The 22,513-nt window shown below is 40.8% G+C and overlaps 2 protein-coding genes across 2 annotated transcripts in view; one reads left to right on the top strand and one right to left on the bottom strand.

Annotated features, from left to right (window-relative positions):
- Positions 1 to 2,921: 2,921 nt before the first annotated feature.
- Positions 2,922 to 16,014, bottom strand: ANKRD49 (ankyrin repeat domain 49). The gene is made up of 3 exons (XM_066370817.1): positions 15,959 to 16,014; positions 10,552 to 10,910; positions 2,922 to 7,841 (listed from the first exon to the last, which is right to left on the bottom strand). The coding sequence occupies exons 2-3, from the start codon at positions 10,807 to 10,809 to the stop codon at positions 7,380 to 7,382; spliced, it is 720 nt and encodes a 239-aa protein (XP_066226914.1). The 5' UTR covers positions 10,810 to 10,910; positions 15,959 to 16,014; the 3' UTR covers positions 2,922 to 7,379.
- A 171-nt stretch (positions 16,015 to 16,185) lies between these two features.
- The window catches only part of MRE11 (MRE11 homolog, double strand break repair nuclease), a 66,649-nt gene continuing 60,321 nt past the window's right edge, over positions 16,186 to 22,513 (top strand). The window contains exons 1-3 of the mRNA XM_066370805.1: positions 16,186 to 16,252; positions 16,952 to 17,062; positions 19,465 to 19,597. Coding sequence (XP_066226902.1) covers positions 17,043 to 17,062; positions 19,465 to 19,597 — 153 coding nt within the window. The 5' untranslated portion in view covers positions 16,186 to 16,252; positions 16,952 to 17,042. The remainder of the gene's footprint in view (positions 16,253 to 16,951; positions 17,063 to 19,464; positions 19,598 to 22,513) is intronic.

Below are 22,513 nucleotides of genomic sequence, written 5' to 3'. Positions count from 1 at the left end.
AATCAAGGAAGGCTCAAACAAATGTAGAATTTTTTTTAACATTATGACTTTGATATATAATATTTCATCTTGAAATTAATTTTTAAGGTGAAAGTAATTGCCAAAAATATTATACATTATTTTTATAAATAACAAACTAAAATAATTTTAGATCTGTAATGACATTAAAAGATTATTGTTCATTTCCCAATTGTTTTACACGTAGAGCCGGCTAGCCACCTCCCCATCTCATTCTTCTCTGGCAACGGCTGTTGGCTTCTCTTATTCCTTTTCTTCTCCAAGTAAAAAGCCTGTGTATCAACTTGTAGTAGTAGCATGTTATTCAACAATGTATTAAAAAATTTACATTTGTGCCTGACCAGGCAGTGGCGTAGTGGATAGAGCATTGACCTGGGGCGCAGAGGACCCAGGGTTCAAAATCCCGAGTTGTCCTGCTTGAATGTGGGCCCATCGGCTTGAGCGCAAGCTCACCAATTTGAGTGCAGGGTCACTGGCTTGAGTGTGGGATCAAAAACATGACCCCACGGTCACTGGCTTGAGGCTTAGGTCGCTGGCTTGAGCAAGGGGTCTCTGGCTCCGCTGGAGCACTGTGGCCAAGGCACATATGAGAAAGAAATCAAGAAACAACCAAGATGCCACCACAATGAGTTGATGCTGCTCATCTCTTTCCCTTCCTGTCTGTCTTGTCTCTCTCTCTAAAAAATAAAATCAAATTTACATTTGTAATGGTGCAACCTATCAAACACCAGGATTTGATTACCATCTTTATTAATACCCAGAAGTTAGAATTGTTCTAAAAATAAATTAATCTGACCTAAGGGGTAAATTTCCTAGGGGCCAAACCTGGGAGTAGGGAGTGAGTTTTTCTTACAAATGATACTCAATGTTGAAGGACCTTTTTCCCCCTACTTGTATATTTTAAAATGTATTTAAACTATCTCATTAATACTTAATTTTAAAAATAAAATCAATGCTTATCTAATTTTTTTATTGTACTCCGATGGATATTTGGACTCAAAGGAAAATGCGCTTTAAATAAAATTCAATTGCATGCTAATAAAACAACTTTGAGGCTAGTTAAATGAAATCTCCTACCTTAGAGATTTTTGATGACACAGAGCAGGGAACATTTGGTAATGTCTGGAGACATTTTTGGTTGACCAGTTGAAACTCATAAGTGGGGAGCAGGAGTAGGAAGTGCAATTGGCATTTACTAAGTAGAGGCCAAGAGGGCTGTTATAGATTCTGCAATGCCCAGGGCGCCCCCGTTACAATAAACTACTTGGCTCCAATGAAACAGTGTGAGAAACTCTGACATATAATTACCTTTCTAGATGGACTCCAAAACCTCATTGTCTAAATGTACGGACTAAAATTAAAAAAATGGAGAAAAGAACTCTAATGTTTCTTTCTTTTGATTCTTCTTCTAAGTTTTTCCTATCTGAAAATATTATGCTAAGTAAAATGAGCCAAAGAAAGACAAATACCAAATGACCTCACTTACATGTAGAGCATCTAATAAACTGACAGACAAAATAGAAACAGAGGGATGAACACATGGAACAGACTGACAGCTGTCACAGGGGAGGGGGCTTCGGGGACTGGATGAAAGAAGTTGAAGGGATTAGCCAAAAAACATATATCCACACATGGGCACAGGCAAGAGTGTGGCCATAGCCAGAGGGGGAGGGGAGTGGGCTAGGTGGAGGTGGGCAAACGGGGAAAGTGGGGATGGAAAAGACCTTGCTTGGGGTGATGGGTGCACGATGCAGTGTGCAGACGATGTTTGAGTGAGTTGTACACTTGAAACCTGTATGGTTTTGCAAACCAATGTCACCCTGATAATTCAATTACAATTTTTTAAATTAATAAAATATATATGCAAAAGCACATGAAAGGAAATCTGAAGGTTAGTGCTTTTTTTCTGGCATGTGCCATGAAGGATCTGTTTCTCGTATCAGGTCTTAGTATGATTCTCACAGCATAGCTATGTCTTAGCCCTAGAACTGATCCCTTCAATCAGGATATGCTACCTATTTGAGTTATCAAATCAGAGTATGGAAAAACCCATAAGGCACATGATATTTTAAACAATGCCAGGCTCATTTTATTATTTTTTTGATTGCTAAAAATTGCCTCTTTTTAAGGCAGCTGTATCTGAAAACGGAACTCTAAGGACTGCTCAGGGGACAGTGCTTTTTATGAACTCACATTACCAATGATATCCTAATGTTCACGTACTTTAAATCTAGTAGAGATGAAATGCTGAATCTATTATAATAGGAAGAGAAAAAACTAGGTAGCAACTTGCTCTTAGAGTTTTATAAGCTATACATTTCATTAAGCAGATTTTCTGGCCAACATATCCAGCTACTCTGAGATCCTTTGGTGGTCCTGGTCATGCCCATGTCATTAAATTCCTAGTGAGAACTATTAGGTTTACCTGAGTTTCAACTAGACAATTAAAATGATAAATAAAAAAATGGGCCCTGGCCGGTTGGCTCAGCGGTAGAGCATCAGCCTGGCGTGCAGGGGACCCGGGTTCGATTCCCAGCCAGGGCACATAGGAGAAGCGCCCATTTGCTTCTCCACCTCCCCCCTCCTTCCTCTCTATCTCTCTCTTCCCCTCCCACAGCCAAGGCTCCATTGGAGCAAAGATGGCCCGGGCGCTGGGGATGGCTCCTCGGCCTCTGCCCCAGGCGCTAGAGTGGCTCTGGTCGCGGCAGAGCGACGCCCCGGAGGGGCAGAGCATCGCGCCCTGGTGGGCAGAGCGTCGCCCCTGGTGGGCATGCCAGGTGGATCCCGGTCGAGTGCATGCGGGAGTCTGTCGGACTGTCTCTCCCCGTTTCCAGCTTCAGAAAAATACAAAAAAATAAATAAATAAATAAAATAAAATAAAAAATAATAAATAAAATAATAAAAAAATGAATGCTTTTGCATTTGTTTAGTGTTAACAAGACCTGTCCTGAAAAAGGGAAAAAAATAGCTATGAATTTAAAGAGCAACTCCTTTTCTAGGCAAAGAGAAGCTGCCCATAGAATGAACAAGCCATTCTCCGTTTCAAGGCCTTGGATCCATTCAGGAAATACAATTTCTCTCAGAATCGCATATCCTTTAAGTCCTTGTAATTACTTGCTGAAATTCTTTTGCTTGTTTCCTGAGCTTTTTCTTCTGTTGGAGACTGTTGACCCCCAGCAGGGACCTTAGAAGACGAGGCAAGCATTTTTTCTCGGTGTGGAGGGGTTTGAGTTCCTGGAAGAAGCTCTATGCTGCATGTTCTACTGGAAAGTCATGAGAAGCACTACATACAGGAATATCAAGTTAGAGCTTTGGGATCTTCAAGGGTCCAAATACTTAAAGCAGGAAGGGCATATCTGCTTGAGATGCAGGGTAAGGGAACCATTCAGTATCATATTTTATGTGAGAGGGACCTTATACCTTATACATGTAGTTCATTTATTCCTTACAAAACTGTAAGAAGATGGATATTATCTCCTTTTCACACATGGGAAAACTGAGTTTATTTGCCCAAAGTCACACATTAGGTGGCAGTCAGTATATGAACCCAGACTGGTCTGGCTTAAAGCTTCATGTTCCTTCTAACTATCCTGCTCGGCCTCCAGGGGATGTTTCAGACACCTGGACCTGCCCTGTCCAGTGGAGTAGCCACCAGTCAAATGTGGTCAGTCTGAACTGAAAACTGCCAGAAAATATACACTTTATTTTGAAGACTTCTACTATCAAAAAGGTAAATATCTCAATAACTTAAAAATATGTATCTCATATTGAAATGAATACTTTGGATTTATTAAATAAGATGTATTATTAAAATTAATTTCACCTGTTTTTGAGTTAATGTGGCTACTAGAAAATAACTAAAGATTCCCCATGTGGCTCCCATTGTTTCTTTGCGACTGATTCGATTTAGATCATCGCTACATAGGTTCACCGAAATAAAATTTTATGGTTTCAAAGGGAAATTTTCAGGAATTTAAATCATCAGTAGTTATTTAAGCCTTCTTAATTTACTGTTTTCTAAACTTAATAAATAGAAATCTTAAATTCTCTTTAGAAGGAGTACTTCATTTTGCACACGTTGAATGGTCATCAGATAATCCTACAGAGGGACTAGAGCATCTCATGATAAACTAATTATAGTAAAGGCGTATCAGTAACTTTGTGAACCCATTGTTTACCTCCCAGTTCCATAAATTCCTAGAGCCATTTCAGGCAGTGCAGAGATGGTGTATGTGTTGATCAGAAATCAAAAACTAATACAGAGGTTTCACTTTTTAGATTTTATTAATTTTAGAGAGGAGAGAGAGAGAGAAAGAGAGAGGGAAGGGGGGGGGGGAGGAGCAAGAAGCATCAAATCCCATATGTGCCTTGACCAGGAAAGCCCAGGGTTTTAAACTGGCAACCTCAGCATTACAGGTTGACACTTTATCCACTGTGCCACCACAGATCAGGCCAGAGGTTTCATTTTGATGTGGGACCTAAGTCCCAGATTAAGTGCTACTTCTCTGGGCCTTGTTTTAAAAATAATTTATTGATTGATTTTTAGAGAGAGCGGTAGGGAGAGTAAGAGAGACGGAAACATTGATCTGTTCCTGTATGTGCCCAGACCAGGGAGTGAACCTGCGACTTTTGTGTGTCAGGACGACACTCGAATCTACCAAGCTATCTGACCAGGGCCTTGGGCCTCTTCTGATCATGATGCTCTAGCACAGTGCTGGATGAGATAGTACATGCCAACGAATAGAAATAAATGGATGCTTTTACATCCATAGAATAAAGACTTTAAATCCCATCGCTGTGGTAAATTGTGGGCCAGAAAGCTCTTCAGCAAATCATATTTAAAATTAAAAAGAGCAAAGCCAACTAATTTCACTGTGGCCTTATGAGTAATATGTCCCTTAAACCAGTGGCCCCCAACCTTTTTTGGGCCACAGACCGGTTTAATGTCAGAAAATATTTCCATGGATCGGCCTTTAGGGTGGGACGGATAAATGTATCACGTGACCAAGACAAGCGTCAAGAGTGAGTCTTAGACGGATGTAACAGAGGGGATCTGGTCATTTTTTAAAAATAAAACATCGTTCAGACTTAAATATAAATAAAACGGAAATAATGTAAGTTATTTATTCTTTCTCTGTGGACTGGTACCAAATGGCTCACGGACCGGTACTGGTCTGTGGCCTGGGGGTTGGGGACCACTGCCTTAAACAATGACAAAAAGTCACCTCTTCAGGCATATAAGTAATCACAATTAAGGCTTTAGTTATGAAAATCATAGAATTTATTTTTTTAAAAGTCTTTGGATAAACTGTACAAGATTAGAGAAAATTCTGTTTGCAAACAGAACTATTTAGCGTTCTAAAAACGAACTGGAAACTACATGTAAGTAATACAGTCAAAAGCGTGATTAGTGAATGCCTTTGATAGACAGAGGAATCTAGTAAATACTAAGCAAAGTATAAAGGAAGCAAGCAATATAAACTCTGCTCTCTGGGATTTCCATGCACTAGCTGAGCGTTGAGGCCTGAAAACCAGGGAGTTGTTACATCTCAACTCCTGATCAGAAAAGGCAGCTTCTTTGGCCCTATTCTTAAGGGGAGAGCTTCTATAACATCGTGGATGCAACTCATTCCCAATTAAGGAAGGCGCCATGGGCTCTTTGCAGTTCAGATAACTAGGCAGCCTCATTTAGCAGTCTACTGGGATAGAAGGGGTCCGTTTATACTGTCACTGTCTATTAGCTGTACCTGTCATTTGGTATCACCAGATTGGGCCAGATTACACAGAAAGCAGCCCTCACTGTCTGCCAAAACGCTGTATCATAGATGTTGATACTTTGAAATCTGGGCACCTCCTTGCCAGCTATCACAAAATAACTGAAGTTTTCCTAACTCTTGAGATCCCGTCTGTCACAATGATTCAGTTCATATATTAACTTTTCAGAGATGATCCAATTTTGAACTAACCTAAAAACTGCCACACATATTTGATTAAACAACATTATTACTTAGTCAAACTCTAGGGTGATTGGGTCACAAGGGCTGGCTCAAAATAGACAAGACCTTGGTGGACATTTAAAAAATAGAGCTGAAGGGCCACTGGTTTACTGCTCCTTGTTTAGTGTGTTAGTTCTGGGGTTGAGAAGTTAAGAGAAGAGCCTTCGGGAATTGCCACAGAAGTGCTAGACAGTCAATGGGAAACTGACGCTGGAGAGACTGAGAGTAGGTTTTAAGTAAGTGTGCTGGATGAATAACTATGCTTTGCAATCAAGGAAGCTATATACAGTTAGAAAATCAATTCATGCCTGTTTCTGCTGTTTGGAACTTGTTTTTTGAGTATTTCTATTTATGCTTTTGTAACTGTCCACACTGTGGCTTTTTAAAAAAGCCTGAGCCACTGTGTGGTTCTAATCTAGCCCACTATAAAAATCATCCCCTCACTCTGAGAGAATTCCTTTCTCCTTGTCACTTGGCCTTTGTATGGCTTGTATAAAATGAGGACCCTGAAAAATCAATACTACCTGTGAACTCGAGAGGCTATATGAGCAGTGCCCATATCAGGAGGATTAGGCAGGTAATACCAGTGGGGTAGCAGATATATTATGATCTCTTGGACCAAGCTATAGTTGTTGGCATGTCTGAAAGGTCATGCTGACTCAACCGCAGAATAAGGATTATGTAGGTGGACCAGGGTGAGGTAGGACTATCCTCAGGACGGTGTGGATTGTGGTAGGGGAGGCAGTATGTAACATTCATGGATGAGACACCCAGACACCTACTATCCTAAAAATGGGCTAGATTCTAAAAGACAAAAAAAATCTAGGTTCTTGATTTTATTAACTTATGAAGATTCAAGTCACTATAATATGTTAGTTCTCACGGTTTAAAATGAAAGCTAATGGTCATGGTAACACAGAGATGCTAGCTGAACTGCACCAGGATAATTAAGACTTTTAAATTGAATTCTGAGTTACCTTACCTTATAAAAAATACATGTTAATATACTAAATACTAAACAAAGATTCAGGATGGGGGGGGGGATATTTAAAAATACATTTTTCTTGGATCAGCACCAAAAATATCACTAGTGTTCTGTACAACCCGTGACAAATTTTTAAGTACAGTAATAAGTTAAAATTTCTTTTCTGAAATCACACACTCCAATCATTGAAGATGTATCCCAATAACTTTCAAATATCTGTTGACATCAAGGTCAGGCAGTTCACTGGAAAAGATATAATGAGTACCACTGATTTTCTGTAGTAAGATGTTTGATGTCAACTTTGTAGTATGGGGATTTTTGACATCTCATACAAAAGAGGCACTGGTACTTAGAAACTGAAGAAAATGCCTTGTGAACCGTTAAGACTGAGGTGAAGAATTTGTGCAGCCTTCCACAATTTCAAAGAGGTAGTGATAGATACTTGTCCTCCTTGCAATATCAAGTGCAGTCTCTTCCAAGTTGTTTTTCAGACCTGGTTTGATGTAGCGGTTCATCAGGAGGAGTTCTAGCGTATCTTTGCTGTCTCTGTTCCCAGCAGCAAGATGTAAAGGGGTCAAGAGGCCTTTTGTCTGGGCATTGATATCTGCATCATGCTGGAGTAAGAAAGAGGCTACTCTTGTATTATTCCACTTACATGCACTGTGCAGAGGGGTCCAGCCATCCACAGTCACCGCGTGGACATCGGCTCCTTGTGCAATTAGCTCACGGACAATATCTAAGTGTCCACCGTAGGCTGCTCGGTGCAGAGGGGTATACTCATCTTCATCTCTAGTGTTCACATGAGTGGCTTTTTCAGAAAGTAGTCTCTGTACCGTAGTCAGCTGAAAAGAAAAAAGATCTTTCAAAAACCCAAATCCAAACTAAACAGTAAATCGAGAAAACTAAACTGTCTAGTGATGTTAGACTTAGAGTTAAATAAAAACTTGTTGGCAGATGACCTTAAAATGAAAATAAGATTTCATTTTTGGAGAGGAAAGGGCAACTGATTTAAGAATGAACAAGTTGTTGTTAACGATAAACTGTTGATTTTAAGAATGTGATTCTCTGAATATCAAACCATGTATTTACTTTCAGTCTAATTAAGCCTTACTGCACAAAAGCTTTAGTCCTAGACACATACAGGCTATAATTGCATTTAATATTTTATGTGCCACCTGGCCTAACTGGTGGTGGCACAGTGGAGAGAGTGTTGACTTGGGACATTACGATCACAGGTTCAAAACACCAAGGTTGCCAGCTTGAGCACAGGCTCTGCAGGCTTGAGCGTGGGGTCACCAGCTTGAACTTGGAATCATCGACATGATCCCATGGTTACTGGCTTGAGCCCAAAAGTCACTGTCTCAAAGCCCAAGGTTACTGGTTTGAGCCCAAGGTCTCTGGCTTGAGCTCCACTGGTCAAGGCATGTATGAGAAGCAATCAATGAACAACTAACATGTCCCAACTACGAGTTCATGGTTCTCATCTCCCTTCCCGTCTCTGTCTTTCTCTCATTGAAAAATAATTTTTATATGCCATCTGTAAAGAAAACATAACACTGCTTTTTCTTTAGGAGTAGCACACCAGTATAAATAATTTATAAAACTTTTAAAAATACCCTGGCCGGTTGGCTCAGTGGTAGAGCACTGGCCTGGTGTTTGGAAGTCCCAGGTTTGATTCCTGGTCACAGCACACAGGAGAAGCGCCCATCTGCTTCTCCACCCTTCCCCCTCTCCTCTCTCTCTCTCTCTCTCTCTTCCCCTCCTGCAGCCAAGGCTCCATTGGAGCAAAGTTGGCCTGGGTGCTGATGATGGCTCCATGGCCTCCGCCTCAGGCTCTCGAATGGCTCTGGCTGCAATGGAGCAATACCCCAGATGGACAGAGCATCGCCCCCTGGTGGGCATGCTAGGTGGATCCATGTCGGGAGTATTCAGGAGTCTGATTGCCCCCCTGCTTCTAACTTCGGAAAAACAAAACAAAACAAAACAAAACAAAAAACCCCCACAACTTTTAAAATTAAACTTCTTTATCAGAATGTAATGATAACAAAGAAATCTAGAGATTAAAGAGCTCAATTTCTTCTAACAAAAACAACCTAAAAGATATGTTTTCAGGAAGTTATTTTCAGTTTGGTCTGTGGACCTCTGGTGGGATACAGTGTACTTTTTGGTTAAAAAGTTATCCAAAAGTGGAAGACATTTTAGTTATTAGGTTATTAACAGAGACATCCGAGAATGTAGTAAAATAAGGTAGAAGCAGCTGAGTGGAAAGAATAGACTTTTTTTTTTTTTGTATTTTTCTGAAATGAGAAGCGGGGAGGCAGAGAGATAGACTCCCGCATGCGCCCGACCAGGATCCACCCAGTAAGCCCACTAAGGGGTGATGCTCTGCCCATCTGTGGCATTGTTCCATTGCAACCAGAGCCATTCTAGTGCCTGAGGTGGAGGCCATGGCGCTGCGCTCAGCACCCAGGCCAACTTTGCTCCAATGAAGCCTTGGCTGCAGGAGGGGAAGAGAGAGATAAAGAGATAGGACAGGGGGAAGGGTGGAGAAGAAGATGAGTGCTTCTCCTGTGTGCCCTGGCCTGGGACTTTAACATGCCAGGCAATGTTCTACCACTGAGTCAACCAGCCATGGCCAACAACAGACTTTTGATGTCAAGGCCTGGGCAAGCTAATATTCCCAAATCTCAATTTCTTAATCTGTAAAAGGGAATAATATTACCTATCTTTAGGGATAGACAAGGATTAAATCAAATAATGTAATAAGGCACATGATATAGTTGATATCCAACAAATGTTAGTTCCCATCTTCCCTTTCCTAAATAATACTTGTTTCTAGGATAATCCTATGACTTAATATAAATGATTTAAAAATACAGATGATTGCCTGACCAGGTGGTGGCGCAGTGGATAGAGCATCGGACTGGGATGCGGAAGGACCCAGGTTCGAGACCCCGAGGTCGCCAGCTTGAGCACGGGCTCATCTGGCATGAGCAAAGAGCTCACCAGCTTGGACCCAAGGTCGCTGGCTCCAGCAGGGGGTTACTTGGTCTGCTGAAGGCCCACGGTCAAGGCACATGTGAGAAAGCAATCAATGAACAACTAAGAAGTCGCAACGCGCAAAGAGAAACTGATGATTGATGCTTCTCATCTCTCTCCGTTCCTGTCTGTCTGTCCCTGTCTATCTCTGCCTCTGTAAAAAAAAAAAAAAAAAAAGAAAAAAAAAAAAATACAGATGATTGCTTGTCATCTTTATAGCTAATTATCCTTAAACCCTGCCAAATACCTAATTTGACTCTTTGTAGCTTACCATGTGCTTTCATGTACATTGCCTCATTTGATCCTTAAAACCCTGTATAAAAGAGGCAGGTACTAAGGTGGCCATTTTTACTGATAAGAAAGCAGGGGTTCAGAAATAATAGGCTTTGCCCAGAGTTACAGACCAAACAGAGGTTTTGGTTATATAACAAACCAAATCCAGGTCTACTGGCTCCAAATCTAATACTTTGCTTTTTATACTGTGGTTTCTTCCTTAATTGTTTTTCTTTTTACCCGATTTTTCTCAGCAGCCCAAAGAAGCAATTTGCTTGGATCTTTTTCCATTTTTTTTTCTTGCAATTGATACCACTCTTCAGTCTTTTCATCTTGTTCCTCATCTTCATCAGAATTCCCCACCCAGAGACTTTGGGTACCAGTGGGAATTAGGTGTCCATGTGTTTCCAACAACTCAAGTTGGTTAAAGTGTTCTGAAAAATCCAAAGAATTCTCTGGGTCTGGTTGTCCATCATCATTTACTTTCTCTTTTTCCATCCTTACTACTATTCTAAACACAAAGCATTTCAAATACCAGGGTATAAATAAGTAATCTTTTTAGAGATGAATTATGTCCGCTTTATTTTATTCATGAGGATCTGGAAACACAAACAAAAATTTATTAGCAAAACAGTAACTGAAGCTCTATCAACAGCAGAGATAAGTCTTACAAACATACACAAATAAGCCCCGTCTAAACTATCTGGTGTTTTCCACTACCCTTTCTATTCACTAAACATTAGAGCTGATAGATTTCAGTTATCTATATCTTTAATAAACTGATATTTCTTTGTTGTTGTTTTCTTCTACTAGGCCAGTGGTTATAACTGTTCAGGCATACCTTGTTTTATTGTACTTCACTTTATCATGCTTCAGAGATGCCTCTTAAAAGATAATTAAGTTTTAACCTTTTTTTTTTTTTTTGTATTTTTCTGAAGTTGGAAACGGGGAGGCAGTCAGACAGACTCCCGCATGTGCCGGACCAGGATCCACCTGCATGCCCACCAGGGGATGATGCTCCGCCCCTCTGGGGCGTCACTCTGTTGCAACCAGAGCCATTCTAGTGCCTGAGGCAGAGGTCACAGAGCCATCCTCAGCACCTGGGCCAACTTTGCTCCAGGGGAGCCTTGGCTATGGGAGGGGAAGAGAGAGACAGAGAGGAAGGAGAGGGGGAGGGGTGGAGAAGCAGATGGGCGCTTCTCCTGTGTGCCCTGGCTGGGAATCGAACCCAGGACTCCTGCACACCAGGCCGACGCTCTACCACTGAGCCAACCGGTCAGGGCCAAGATAATTAAGTTTTTTAAAAAAGGATAATAAGCTTAAGTGTAGGGGCTATATTTAACTTGTATTTATGTCCCACCTACATATGGCAGGCATTAAGAATTATTGAAGAATTAAACTTAAAGCCCTGTCACTTGATTTTGACTGGAATGGATTCTGAGAAGTTGGAGATACCTTCTTTAAGATACACCTTTCTTTCTACCTAATGTTACAAGCTTAATAGTATACAATCCTAATGCAGCATTAGGTTTTATTACTAGTGCCAAAAACATTAAATTCAAGTTTATTTATTTATTTATTTATTTTTTGTATTTTTCTGAAGCTGGAAACGGGGAGAGACAGTCAGACAGACTCCCGCATGCGCCCGACTGGGATCCACCCGGCACGCCTACCAGGGGCCACGCTCTGCCCACCAGGGGGCGATGCTCTGCCCCTCCCAGGCGTCGCTCTGCTGAGACCAGAGCCACTCTAGCGCCTGGGGCAGAGGCCAAGGAGCCATCCCCAGCGCCCGGGCCATCTTTGCTCCAATGGAGCCTTGGCTGCAGGAGGGGAAGAGAGAGACAGAGAGGAAGGAGGAGGGGGTGGAGAAGCAAATGGGCGCTTCTCCTATGTGCCCTGGCCAGGAATCGAACCCGGGTCCCCCGCACGCCAGGCAGACGCTCTACCGCTGAGCCAACTGGCCAGGGCCTAAATTCAAGTTTAAATCTATCGCTTATGACTAGTAACTACTCTGGGCCTCTTACTTCATTATAAAATATAAGGATTTTACTTAAGAATTTCCAAGGCCTGTTCAGCTTTTCAGTCTATGAGAGACACTATCAGAATTGCTTTATGTTTTAATAATTCTCACTTTTTTCTTTATTCTTAAACTATTCCCTGAACTTTGCAATACAAAAGTGACCATATATCAATTCATGAAACAATAACTACCAGTAAATAACATAAAATTCAGTTGTTAATTGCATCAATTTAAAGCACAGGTCTCATGGGCCACCTTTCCGTTTTATAAAGCTCTTCTTTTTATAAATTTTGAATTTACTGCTCTGGATACAATAAATTACACATAAAATTTTCTTGGTGGATTTAATTTAAAAAGTTAAACCTAGGTGCATCTCACTGGTTCAGGATTTAAAAAGTTAATCAAGATTCCTTCTTAAACTGAAAGCTTTTCCTCTATAGTCAGGAACAAGACAAGGCTGCCCTCTATCTCCACCCTTATTCAACATCATACTGGAAGTCTTAGCCAGAGCAATCAGGCAAGAGAAAGAAATAAAAAGCATTCATATTGGGAAAGAAAAACTAAAGGCATCACTTTTTGCAGGTGACATAATCCTGTACATAGAAAACCCCAAAGATTGCACCAAAAAAACTATTAGAAACAGTAAACAAATATAGTAAAGTCTCAGGATACAAAATCAATATACAAAAATCTACTACCTTCCTATATGGCAACAATGAAGTTTCAGAAAATAAATTTTAAAAAACATTCCTTTCACAATTGTAACAACAACCAAAATATACCAAGGAATAAACTTAACAAAGGATGTGAAGGACCTATATACTGAAAACTACGAAGTATTATGAAAAGAAATGGAAAAAGACACAATGAAATGGAAAAATACCCCATGTTCATGGATTGGAAGAATCAACATAGTTAAAATGGCCCTATTACTCAAAGCAATATACAAATTTAATGCAGTCACCATTAAAATCCCAATGTCATTTTTTAAAGAACTAGAGCAAAAAGAAAAAAATCACCAGATTTGTACAGAACCATAAAAGACCCAAAATAGCCAAAGTCATCCTGAGAAAAAAGAAGGAAGCTGGAGGTATCATACTACTTGACTTCAGATTATACTACAGAGCTACGATAATCAAAACAGCATGGCCTGACCAGGCGGTGGTGCAGTGGATAGAGCGTCGGACTGGGATGCAGAGGACCCAGGTTCGAGACCCCGAGGGCGCCAGCTTGAGTGCAGGCTCATCTGGTTTGAGCAGAAGCTCACCAGCTTGGACCCAAGGTCACTAGCTCTAGCAAGGGGTTACTCGGTCTGCTGAAGGCCCGCGGTCAAGGCACATGTGAGAAAGCAATCAATGAACACCTAAGGTCTTGCAACGAAAAACTGATGACTGATGCTTCTCATCTCTCTCCATTCCTGTCTGTCTGCCCCTGTCTATCCCTCTCTCTGACTCTCTCTCTGTCCTTGTAAAAACAAACAAACAAACAAAAACAGCATGGTATTGGCAGAAAAACAGACAGACCAGTGGAATAGAATTGAGAACCCAGAAATAAAACCACATATATATGGACAAATAATCTTTGAAAAAAGAGTCAAAATCACACATGGATAAAAGAAAGCCTCTTCAAAAAATGGTGCAGAAAAAATTGGAAAGCCACATGCAAAAGAATGAAATTTGACTACAGTTTGTCTCCATGCACAAAAATTAATTTAAAATGAATCAAAGACCTAAATATAAGATCTGAAACAATAAATTAAATAGAAGAAAACACAGGTACTAAACTTATGGACCTGGGCTGTAGATAACAATTTATAAACTTGATCCCAAAGGCAAGGGAAGTAAAAGCAACAATAAATGAATGGGACTAGATTGAACTAAAAAGCTTCTGCACAGCAAAAGATACCGACAACAAATAAATGCAGCCAACCAAATGGGAGTTGATATTCACAAACAAAAGCTCCAGTAAGGGGTTAATAGCCCAAGTATATAAAGAACTCAAAAGCTCAGCAACAAACAAACAAACAATCCAATTTAAAAAATGGGGAGAGGACCTGAACAGACACTGCTCCCAAGAAGACATATCAATGGCCAACAAATATATGAAAAGATGCTCATTTATGCTATTATAGAAATGCAAATCAAAACGACAATGAGATACTATCTCACACCTGTTAGACTGGCTGTTATCAACAAGAGAGGAGTTGGAGAGGTTGTGGAGAAAAAGGAACCCTCATTAACTGCTGGTGGGCATGCAAACTGGTGCAGCCATTATGGAAAACAGTATGTTAGTACCTCAAAATATTAAGAATAGAATTACCATATGACTGAGCAAACCCTCTATTGGGTATCTACCCCCAAAAAACTTGAAAGTATTGGTACATAAAGACACATGCACACCCATGTTCACTGCAGCATTAATTATGGTGGTCAAGACATGGTAACAACCAAAGTGACCCTTGATAGAGGATTGGATAAAGAAGATGTGGTTCATATATATAATACAATGGAATACTACTCAGCCATAAGAAATAACATATTGCCATTTACGACAACATGGATGGAACTTGAGAACATTATACTAAGTGAAATAAGTAAATCAGAAAAAGCTAAGAATTATATGATTTCACACATAGGTGGGATATAAAACTGAGACTCATGGATACAGATAAAAGCTAAGTGATTACTTTATCTTTGGGAGAGGAGAGTAAAGAGGAACAAATACATGGTGATGGAAAATGATTTAACTTTGGGTGATGGGCACACAATGCAAGCAACAGTTCAAATACTATAGAGATGTTCACCTGAAACCTATGTACTCTTATTGATCAATGTTTTTTAATTTAATTAACAAAAACAATATTCTTTCTTGGTCCTGGTGGGGTGCTTCAGTATATAAAGTGTCATCCCCAAGAACTGAGGTCCTGGGTTCATCTGGGTCAGGGCAGGTAGGAGAATCAATCAGTGAGTGCACAACGGAATGGAACTAAGTGGAACAAGAGTTGATGCTTCTCTCACTCAATGGAAAAATTTAATAAAGAAAGATTCTTTCTTGATGATATTCCTACACTTGGAATAGGGTGTTTCTTAACCTAAGGGGCACATTTACCAACAACTCAGTCACAGGTAGGGCCATAAACTCCATTTTGCAGGTGCAAAGCTGAGGTTCGAACAGATTAAAACTATTTGCCCTACATCAAGGATCTTCAATGGAACTGAAAGCCCAGATTTTCTTAATCAAAAGTTTCACATTATTTTTTACTGGACTATATTCTACTGCTGTCAGCACAAAGCAATACAGTACAAACATGCTAAATCCGGGATCAAGGGCTAAGGGGGAAGCAAAGAAAGGCTTGTTAAACTGAGGATCTGAATGATCTGTCTCTGGGGAGTGGGAGTAAGCGGGAAGGCCACCAGTCCCGGCCCTCCGGCACCGGCTGGTCACTTCACGGCTCGGGAATCGCTCCAGCGGCCTTGGGAACAGCCAAGAGTAGAGTAGCCGTTCCAGCCCTACCTACAACCCGTGGCACGGCCCGGTCGACAGGTGACCCGCTCCCATGAGCCCAGTAGTTCTCAGTGGTACAGGTCCACCAGGAAGCGCGGTACTGAGCTAGAAAGAGATACCCACCTTATAGAAGGGAATTCGCCACCGCAAACCTCGCTTCCGGGGTTCGCCCCCTGGGCTGCTCAGGATTGGCTCCTACACGAGGGCGGGGCCTCGCTGCTACTTTCCCAGCTCCCACGGCATTCGACAGCCAATGAGAGCCGAAGAGGGCTTGAGGAGGCTACGTCATCAGTGAGGTATCGCGAGAAAAAGAGGTGGCTTTTCGCTCCCGCCTAAGTTAGGTTTCTCGCCAAGCGGTCCCGAGAAGCGAGCTCAGGCTGGGCTGTTGCTTTTCTGCTCACGACTCCGTCTTCCTGGGTAAAAGACAGCCTCGGTCCCGATGTTGTGGGTTTGGAGAGTCTTAAATGTGGGGTAATTTGGGAGTCGTGCCGACCTCCTATCTGTGCAGGATCCTGGGTGGAAGCCTACAGTGAATTGCCGGTCCGAGAAGAATGGGCCAAGTGGGCTGGGAAAGAGTCCTGGAGGGTTCCGCGTTCTGCTTCAGAGAGTCCGGTGGTGGCGGCGTGTGGAGGTTTGGAATCACCACGGCTCTGGGAATCTGAACATGGTAGAGGTGGTTTCGCTATAGTAGCCACTTCTCCCCGAATTTGGTCTGCTGGCGGCTTAGGGTGTTTCTCCGCAGCCCACGTGTTTCTGTTTATTTACACTAGCTTTAAACGTGGGGCCATTCTCTCCAAAACTAGCCCATTCATTTAGCGAGTCTTGTGTTTGGTCAGAAAGTAGGGGCTTGCCTCCATTCCAGAGTAGCCAGTTAAACATCCCTGCAAATTCAGTTGTTTGTGTGCTAAACTAGGACTACTGTGTGTGATCCTCTTTGCCTATTAACAGTTTCCCATCGAACATAAAAAAGGGAAATAGGAGATGAGCTTAATTATAATGGTGAAATCAGAATGGCACTAGAGATGGGCTGTTGTCTCTTCTTAGAGGAACTCTTCCACTATTGCCAACCTGCTTTTTTTAAATGCGTGTTTTATAATAATATAATTTTGCTTTTAGAATTGGGATCGAGTTTTCTGACATTTGAGCGCGGGACCGAGGATTACTTGGAAAGAAAACTGGTCCTAGAGGAACTGGACTGACCATAGAAATGAGTACTGCAGATACCCTGTAAGCACCTGTCTTCTGAAGTCCTTTTTTTGTTGCTTTGGGATTCTAAAGCCCATCAACTATGATCACCTTAAAAGAAAACATTTAATAAATTAGCTGTAAATAGCTTCACTGAACAGAAGTGACGATAGTCATCAGAAAGAATATTTGGAATGTTTAAAAATTCATAAAGTATGTTTATTAAGTAAAAGATAATACACAGCTGTAGATTGGCTCTTGCAGTAATTTGGTTATGTTGCCTTAGCTATAAATTTGTTCTTATGTTTTGTCTTAAAATATTGAGATTCTTGAGCTTTCACGATAAAGTCTTACTAGTCAAGGCAAGTAAATCTGCTGAAGCAGATTTTTAGAGGAGTAAATTGCTTTAGTATTAAATAAATTGGAAATTATTTTGAGTAAAATGAAAATAACTAAAGGACAAGAAATAGTTACGTGGAAAAAGCTTCAGACTTGGCCTTGACTTGAGCAAGGTAGCAATTTTCTAAACTTTGCCTCAGTTTCTTTATTTGTATATTGTAATACAAATGCCTTTCTCGGATTAATTTTGATGTTTAAATGAGGATCATATGGAAATACTTCATAAGTTACTGTGGAAGCATAGAGTAGTAATGTGATCAGAAAGTATTCAGACCTACCTGTGTGTATGTAGCAATCAGAACTCTGTTCATATTATTTTTAAAGTTTCTGAAGAGAAAAGTTTTCTGGAAAAATCTCTTTCATATAAAGTTTTGAATTTTGGAGATTGTGTGTGTGTGTGTATATATATATATATGTGTGTGTGTGTATATATATATATATATATATATATAAAGGTTTTTTTTTTATAAGTTTAGTATGATTTAGTGAAAAATATCCTGAATTTAAAAACTGAGTTTTAATTCTATTGCTTGTGCAATAAACTAGTTTATTTCTGTGTTTGGCCTTCTTATTTTTACAAGATAACAATCCCTAATTTTACATGTTTGAGTTTAGATGAGATCATAGATACAAAAGTACAGTATTTTAAAAAATGGTAAAAGAGCCTGACCAGGCGGTGGTGCAGTGGGTGGAGTATCAGACTGGGATGCGGAGGACCCAGGTTTGAAACCCAAGGTCACCAACTTGAGCGCAATGTCACTGGCTTGAGGATGGGATCATAGACATGACCACATGGTTGCTGGCTTGGACCCAAGGTCGCTGGCTTGAGCAAGGGGGTCAATTTGCTCTGCTGTAGCACCCCCCCCCCCCACCATCAAGGCACCTATGAGAAAGCAATCAATGAACAACTAAGGAGCCGCAAGGAAGAATTGATGCTTCTCATCTCTCTTCCTCTTTGTCGGTCTGTCCCTTTCTCTGTCACACATGCACACACACAAAAATGTTAAAAGATATGTTAAGTTTAAGAGAGTATTAGTAACTCTTACATTACTGCATCGCATGAAACTACCTTTGAATACTACCAGATCTGAATGGAATTATAAATCTGTTTTGTTTCTTGGCCAAATTTGATAACAAAACAATAAATTTGTTTAGAGAGTAGATTCAAGGAGGCAACTTTAGGGGCCTGAATCTAACTTACTAATTTATTTACATAAATCTACTTATAAAGTTAGAGGAAGGGTGTTGGGGTTTTTTGTATTTTTCTGAAGTGAGAAGCAGGGAGGCAGACAGACTCCCACATGCGCCTGACTGGAATCTACCCAGCCTGCCCACCAGGGGGCGATGCTCTGCCCATCTGGGGCTTTGCTCTGCTGCAATCTGAGCATTCTAGGGCCTGAAGCAGAGGCTATGGAGCCATCCTCAGCACCTGGGCCAACTTTGCTCCAATGGAGCTTTGGCTGTGGGAGGGGAAGAGAGAAGGAAAGAGAGAGAGAGAAAGAAGAGGGGGAAGGGTGAGAAGCAAATGGGCACTTCTCTGTGCCCTGGCCGGGAATCGAACCTGGGACTGCCACATGTTGGGCCGACGCTCTGCTGCTGAGCCAACCGGCCAGGGCCTAGAGGAAGGGTTTTTTTAATTAACCAGTTAACTTTGAATTTTTCCTGGAGGGCTGCAAAATGGATAAATAACAAGTTTAGATCTGGAGTCCAATCTTGAGCTTTTGCTATAGAACAGAATAGGAAAACAAAGTTTTCAGATCCAGGTTACAAATGAGTGTATAAAACTGGTTGTGACATGTTTATGAATTTTTGAAGCCATCACAGATATTTTAAAAATTCATGTGCATTTGTTCTGATTTAGTAGTAGTAGGCAAACTATGTGATGTGAATGATCTTTTGACTACTACAGATTTTCAGACTTGGTTTTAAGACTAGAAATGTGATTTTACTCGGTAACTGCTGTTACTTATTTTGTAAATTTAGATTTCAATTTCCTTGAACTACTTTTTAATGAATTATATCGAAACATTTCTTTTTTAATGCAGTGATGATGAAAATACATTTAAAATCTTAGTTGCAACTGATATTCATCTGGGATTTATGGAGAAAGATGCAGTCAGAGGAAACGACACATTTGTCACCCTTGATGAAATTTTAAAACTTGCCCAGGAAAATGAAGTAAGTTTGGTTCAAGTTTTTACAGAGTACCCTTACTGAGCAGGCTTTTTTCCCCCTTACTAAAATGAGAGGTTTTATATGCTTATGTGCTTGTATTGCCCGTTCAAATGTCAATATTCTAAAAACCCAAAGCAGGTTTTGTGTGCACAACTGGCTTTAATTCAAGTAGGAGTGACTTTGAAAATAGTCTGTAAGAATTTGCAAATATAGGGGGTATTTTCTGAGTGCAGAAATGTCATACTTCCTCTCAAAGAGCATATAGCAGGCAAATGTGAGATAAGACTAACCTCCAGAATGCTCATAGGCAAGGTCATATGTGATAAGAGCCGTAAGAAAATTATAAAGAACCTTCTCTGGGATTTTAGAAGTGGAAGAGATGATATTTACATGAGGAGGTAGCATTTAACTAGGGTGTTGAAGGATGGGCAGGCTTATGATGGTGAAGAACCTAAAGTAAAGGACATTTCCTGGGAAAAGGAAGGAAGGGCCCACAGGCGTAACATTATGAGGCGTGTAACAGCAGGTCTGTTTCTCTCACCGGTGGGCCATGTGTTTGTTAGAAAGCGTGTTGAAAAACCAGAAACATGGTTTTGAACTGCATTAAGGAGAGCTTCAAATGCCAAATTGAGTTTGTACCCCAATTCAGTAGAAAGTCTTCTGGCATTGGGTACAGAATGAATTGGAGAGCAGTTTGAGGCCCTTTTAAAATAGCATAGGATGCAAAAGAGGAAGTGAATGCAAGAGATTAGTCCTAAAATAGGACTTGCATACTTTGGTTAGTGGTAGGAGGTGAAGATGAAAAAGGGGATGATAGTGACTGAAGTGTTAAGTTTGAGTAAATGGTGGGACCAATAATAGAAATAGGTTTTAAATAAGAAGGAGGTAATGCTTTATGTGGGAAGGTGATGAATTCCATTTGAGTTGGGAGATTCCAATAGGATACTCAAGGAAGCAATCCAGCAGGCAGTTGAAATATCAGTCTAGGGCCCAAGAGAGAATCCTGTTTCCTTTCTCTTCTCTTAGGTGTTAAAATATTCCTTTCCTTAAGCATATGATTTGCCCCCTTTACTTTACCCTCTCCTTCTCTTCTGTTTTCTCGCTTTCCTTCCCTGCAGTCCTTAATTGTACTTGCCCCCGCCCCTCACAGCCCCAGGCTGGTTCTTCCACATGCTTATTATATTCACTTTTTGCCTTAATTCTTCCTGACTCATAAGTTCTCTATTTTTGTGGTGCCTAGCCATCTAACCAGCCTTATTTCTACTCCCTAGTTCCTTGGATTCTTTTTTTAACTTTTAATTTTGAAACAGTGTCAGCCTTACAGAAACAGTGCAAAGAATTTCTTACCCTTCACCCAGATTTTCCTATATTTTACCTCATTTGCTTTATCCTTTCTCTGCTTACACACACACACACACACACACACACACACACACACACACACACAAAACTTTCTGAACCATTTTAGAGTAAATTGCATATATAATAACAGTGGATTTACCAAAACCAGAAAATTAATATTGATTCCATACTATTATGTCATTTTAAGGTGTTGCCGATTGTCTGTTACAGCAATCTGGCGGCAGGCATGTGGTATCCAAGTCCCGATTTAGGATTGTGTTTCGCATTTAGTTTTCATGTTTCTTTAGTCTCTTGTAGACTGCCTTTCTATTTCATGACTGACTCTGTTGAAGAATGCAGGCTAGTTATTTTGTAGAATATTCCTCTGTTGGATGTGTTTGAGATGTCCTGATTAGATTCACTTTTGTCAGGAATACTACAGAAGCAAGTTTATCCTCAGTATTTCCCTGAGTCACAAACCACTTTCTAAAAGTATTTAAAATTTTTGTTTACTTCTGGTAAAGTACACATAATAAAATTTACCATCTTAACCATTTATAAGTGTATACACTTCAGTAGCGTTAAGCAGGGTCACTTTGTATAACCAATCTCTAGATCTCTTCATCTTGCAGAAGTGAAACTAGACCGTTTAAACAACAACTTTCTTTTCGCCTTCGCCCCTAAAATTGTTTTTTATTTGGTTTGTTTCCTCTGTGCCTTTGATTATGGTCATTTCCTTCCTTCACTCAAATCATGTTCAATTTTTAAGACCTAGCTTAAATCCCACATTTTTATTAAAACTTCTCTTACTACTGCAGGGATAGAAAACTTTTCCCTTCCTCTGTGGGTTTTTTGGCTGGTCTGGTAATTACATTGACAGATTAACGGGAAAAAAACAGATTTCATTCATAAAAATATGAGACTCCCTGGTAGTCAGGTAACTGAGGTTTACACACCATCTGAGCAAAAGAGGCGTTGGGGCGCGGGACCTTAACAGGGAGGAGGCAGTTCACTGGAGGATGGGAAGAGCAAATGTTTGGTAAACAATGTTTGCCATGCAGGTAAGTATTTCTGATATAAAAAGTTATCTCAGGTAATAACTCTCTTCGTGATGTAGGCTCTCTAAACTCTTTTAGTCAGTTAAGGGAGAGGTAAAAATGTTTTTTCTGAGTCAGCTGGGGTTTTTTTTTGTTTGTTTGTTTTGTATTTTTCTGAAGTTGGAAACGGGGAGGCAGTCAGACAGACTCCTGCATGTTCCAACCGGGATCCACCCAGCATGCCCACCAGGGGGCGATGTTCTGCCCATCTGTGGCGTTGCTCTGTTGCAACCAGAGCTGTTCTAGTGCCTGAGGCAGAGGCCAACTTTGCTCCAATGGAGCCTTGGCTGTGGGAAGGGAAGGGAGAGACAGAGAGGAAGGGGGGGTGGGTGGAGAAGCAGATGGGCGTTTCTCCTGTGTGCCCTGGCCAGGAATCGAATCCCGGACTCCTGCACTCCAGGCCGATGTTCTACCACTGAGCTAACTGGCCAGGGCCAGTCAGCTGGGTTTTAATCGCCTTCAGCTCAAAACAATCCACGTG

The sequence above is a fragment of the Saccopteryx leptura genome, chromosome 1 (assembly GCF_036850995.1).
Source record: "Saccopteryx leptura isolate mSacLep1 chromosome 1, mSacLep1_pri_phased_curated, whole genome shotgun sequence".
NCBI classification, from domain to species: domain Eukaryota; kingdom Metazoa; phylum Chordata; class Mammalia; order Chiroptera; family Emballonuridae; genus Saccopteryx; species Saccopteryx leptura.
The sequence above is the reverse complement of the archived record's forward strand: the minus strand, read 5'-3'. Positions and strand labels throughout refer to the sequence as shown.

Excerpts from the sequence above, each read along its gene's own strand:
- ANKRD49 (XM_066370817.1), bottom strand. The coding sequence starts at position 10,809 with ATGGAAAAAGAGAAAGTAAATGATGATGGACAACCAGACCCAGAGAAT. Across the intron at positions 7,842-10,551 it reads GGGCTGCTGAGAAAAATCGG|CTGACTACGGTACAGAGACT; the intron begins GTAAAAAGAAAA and ends TTTTCTTTTCAG.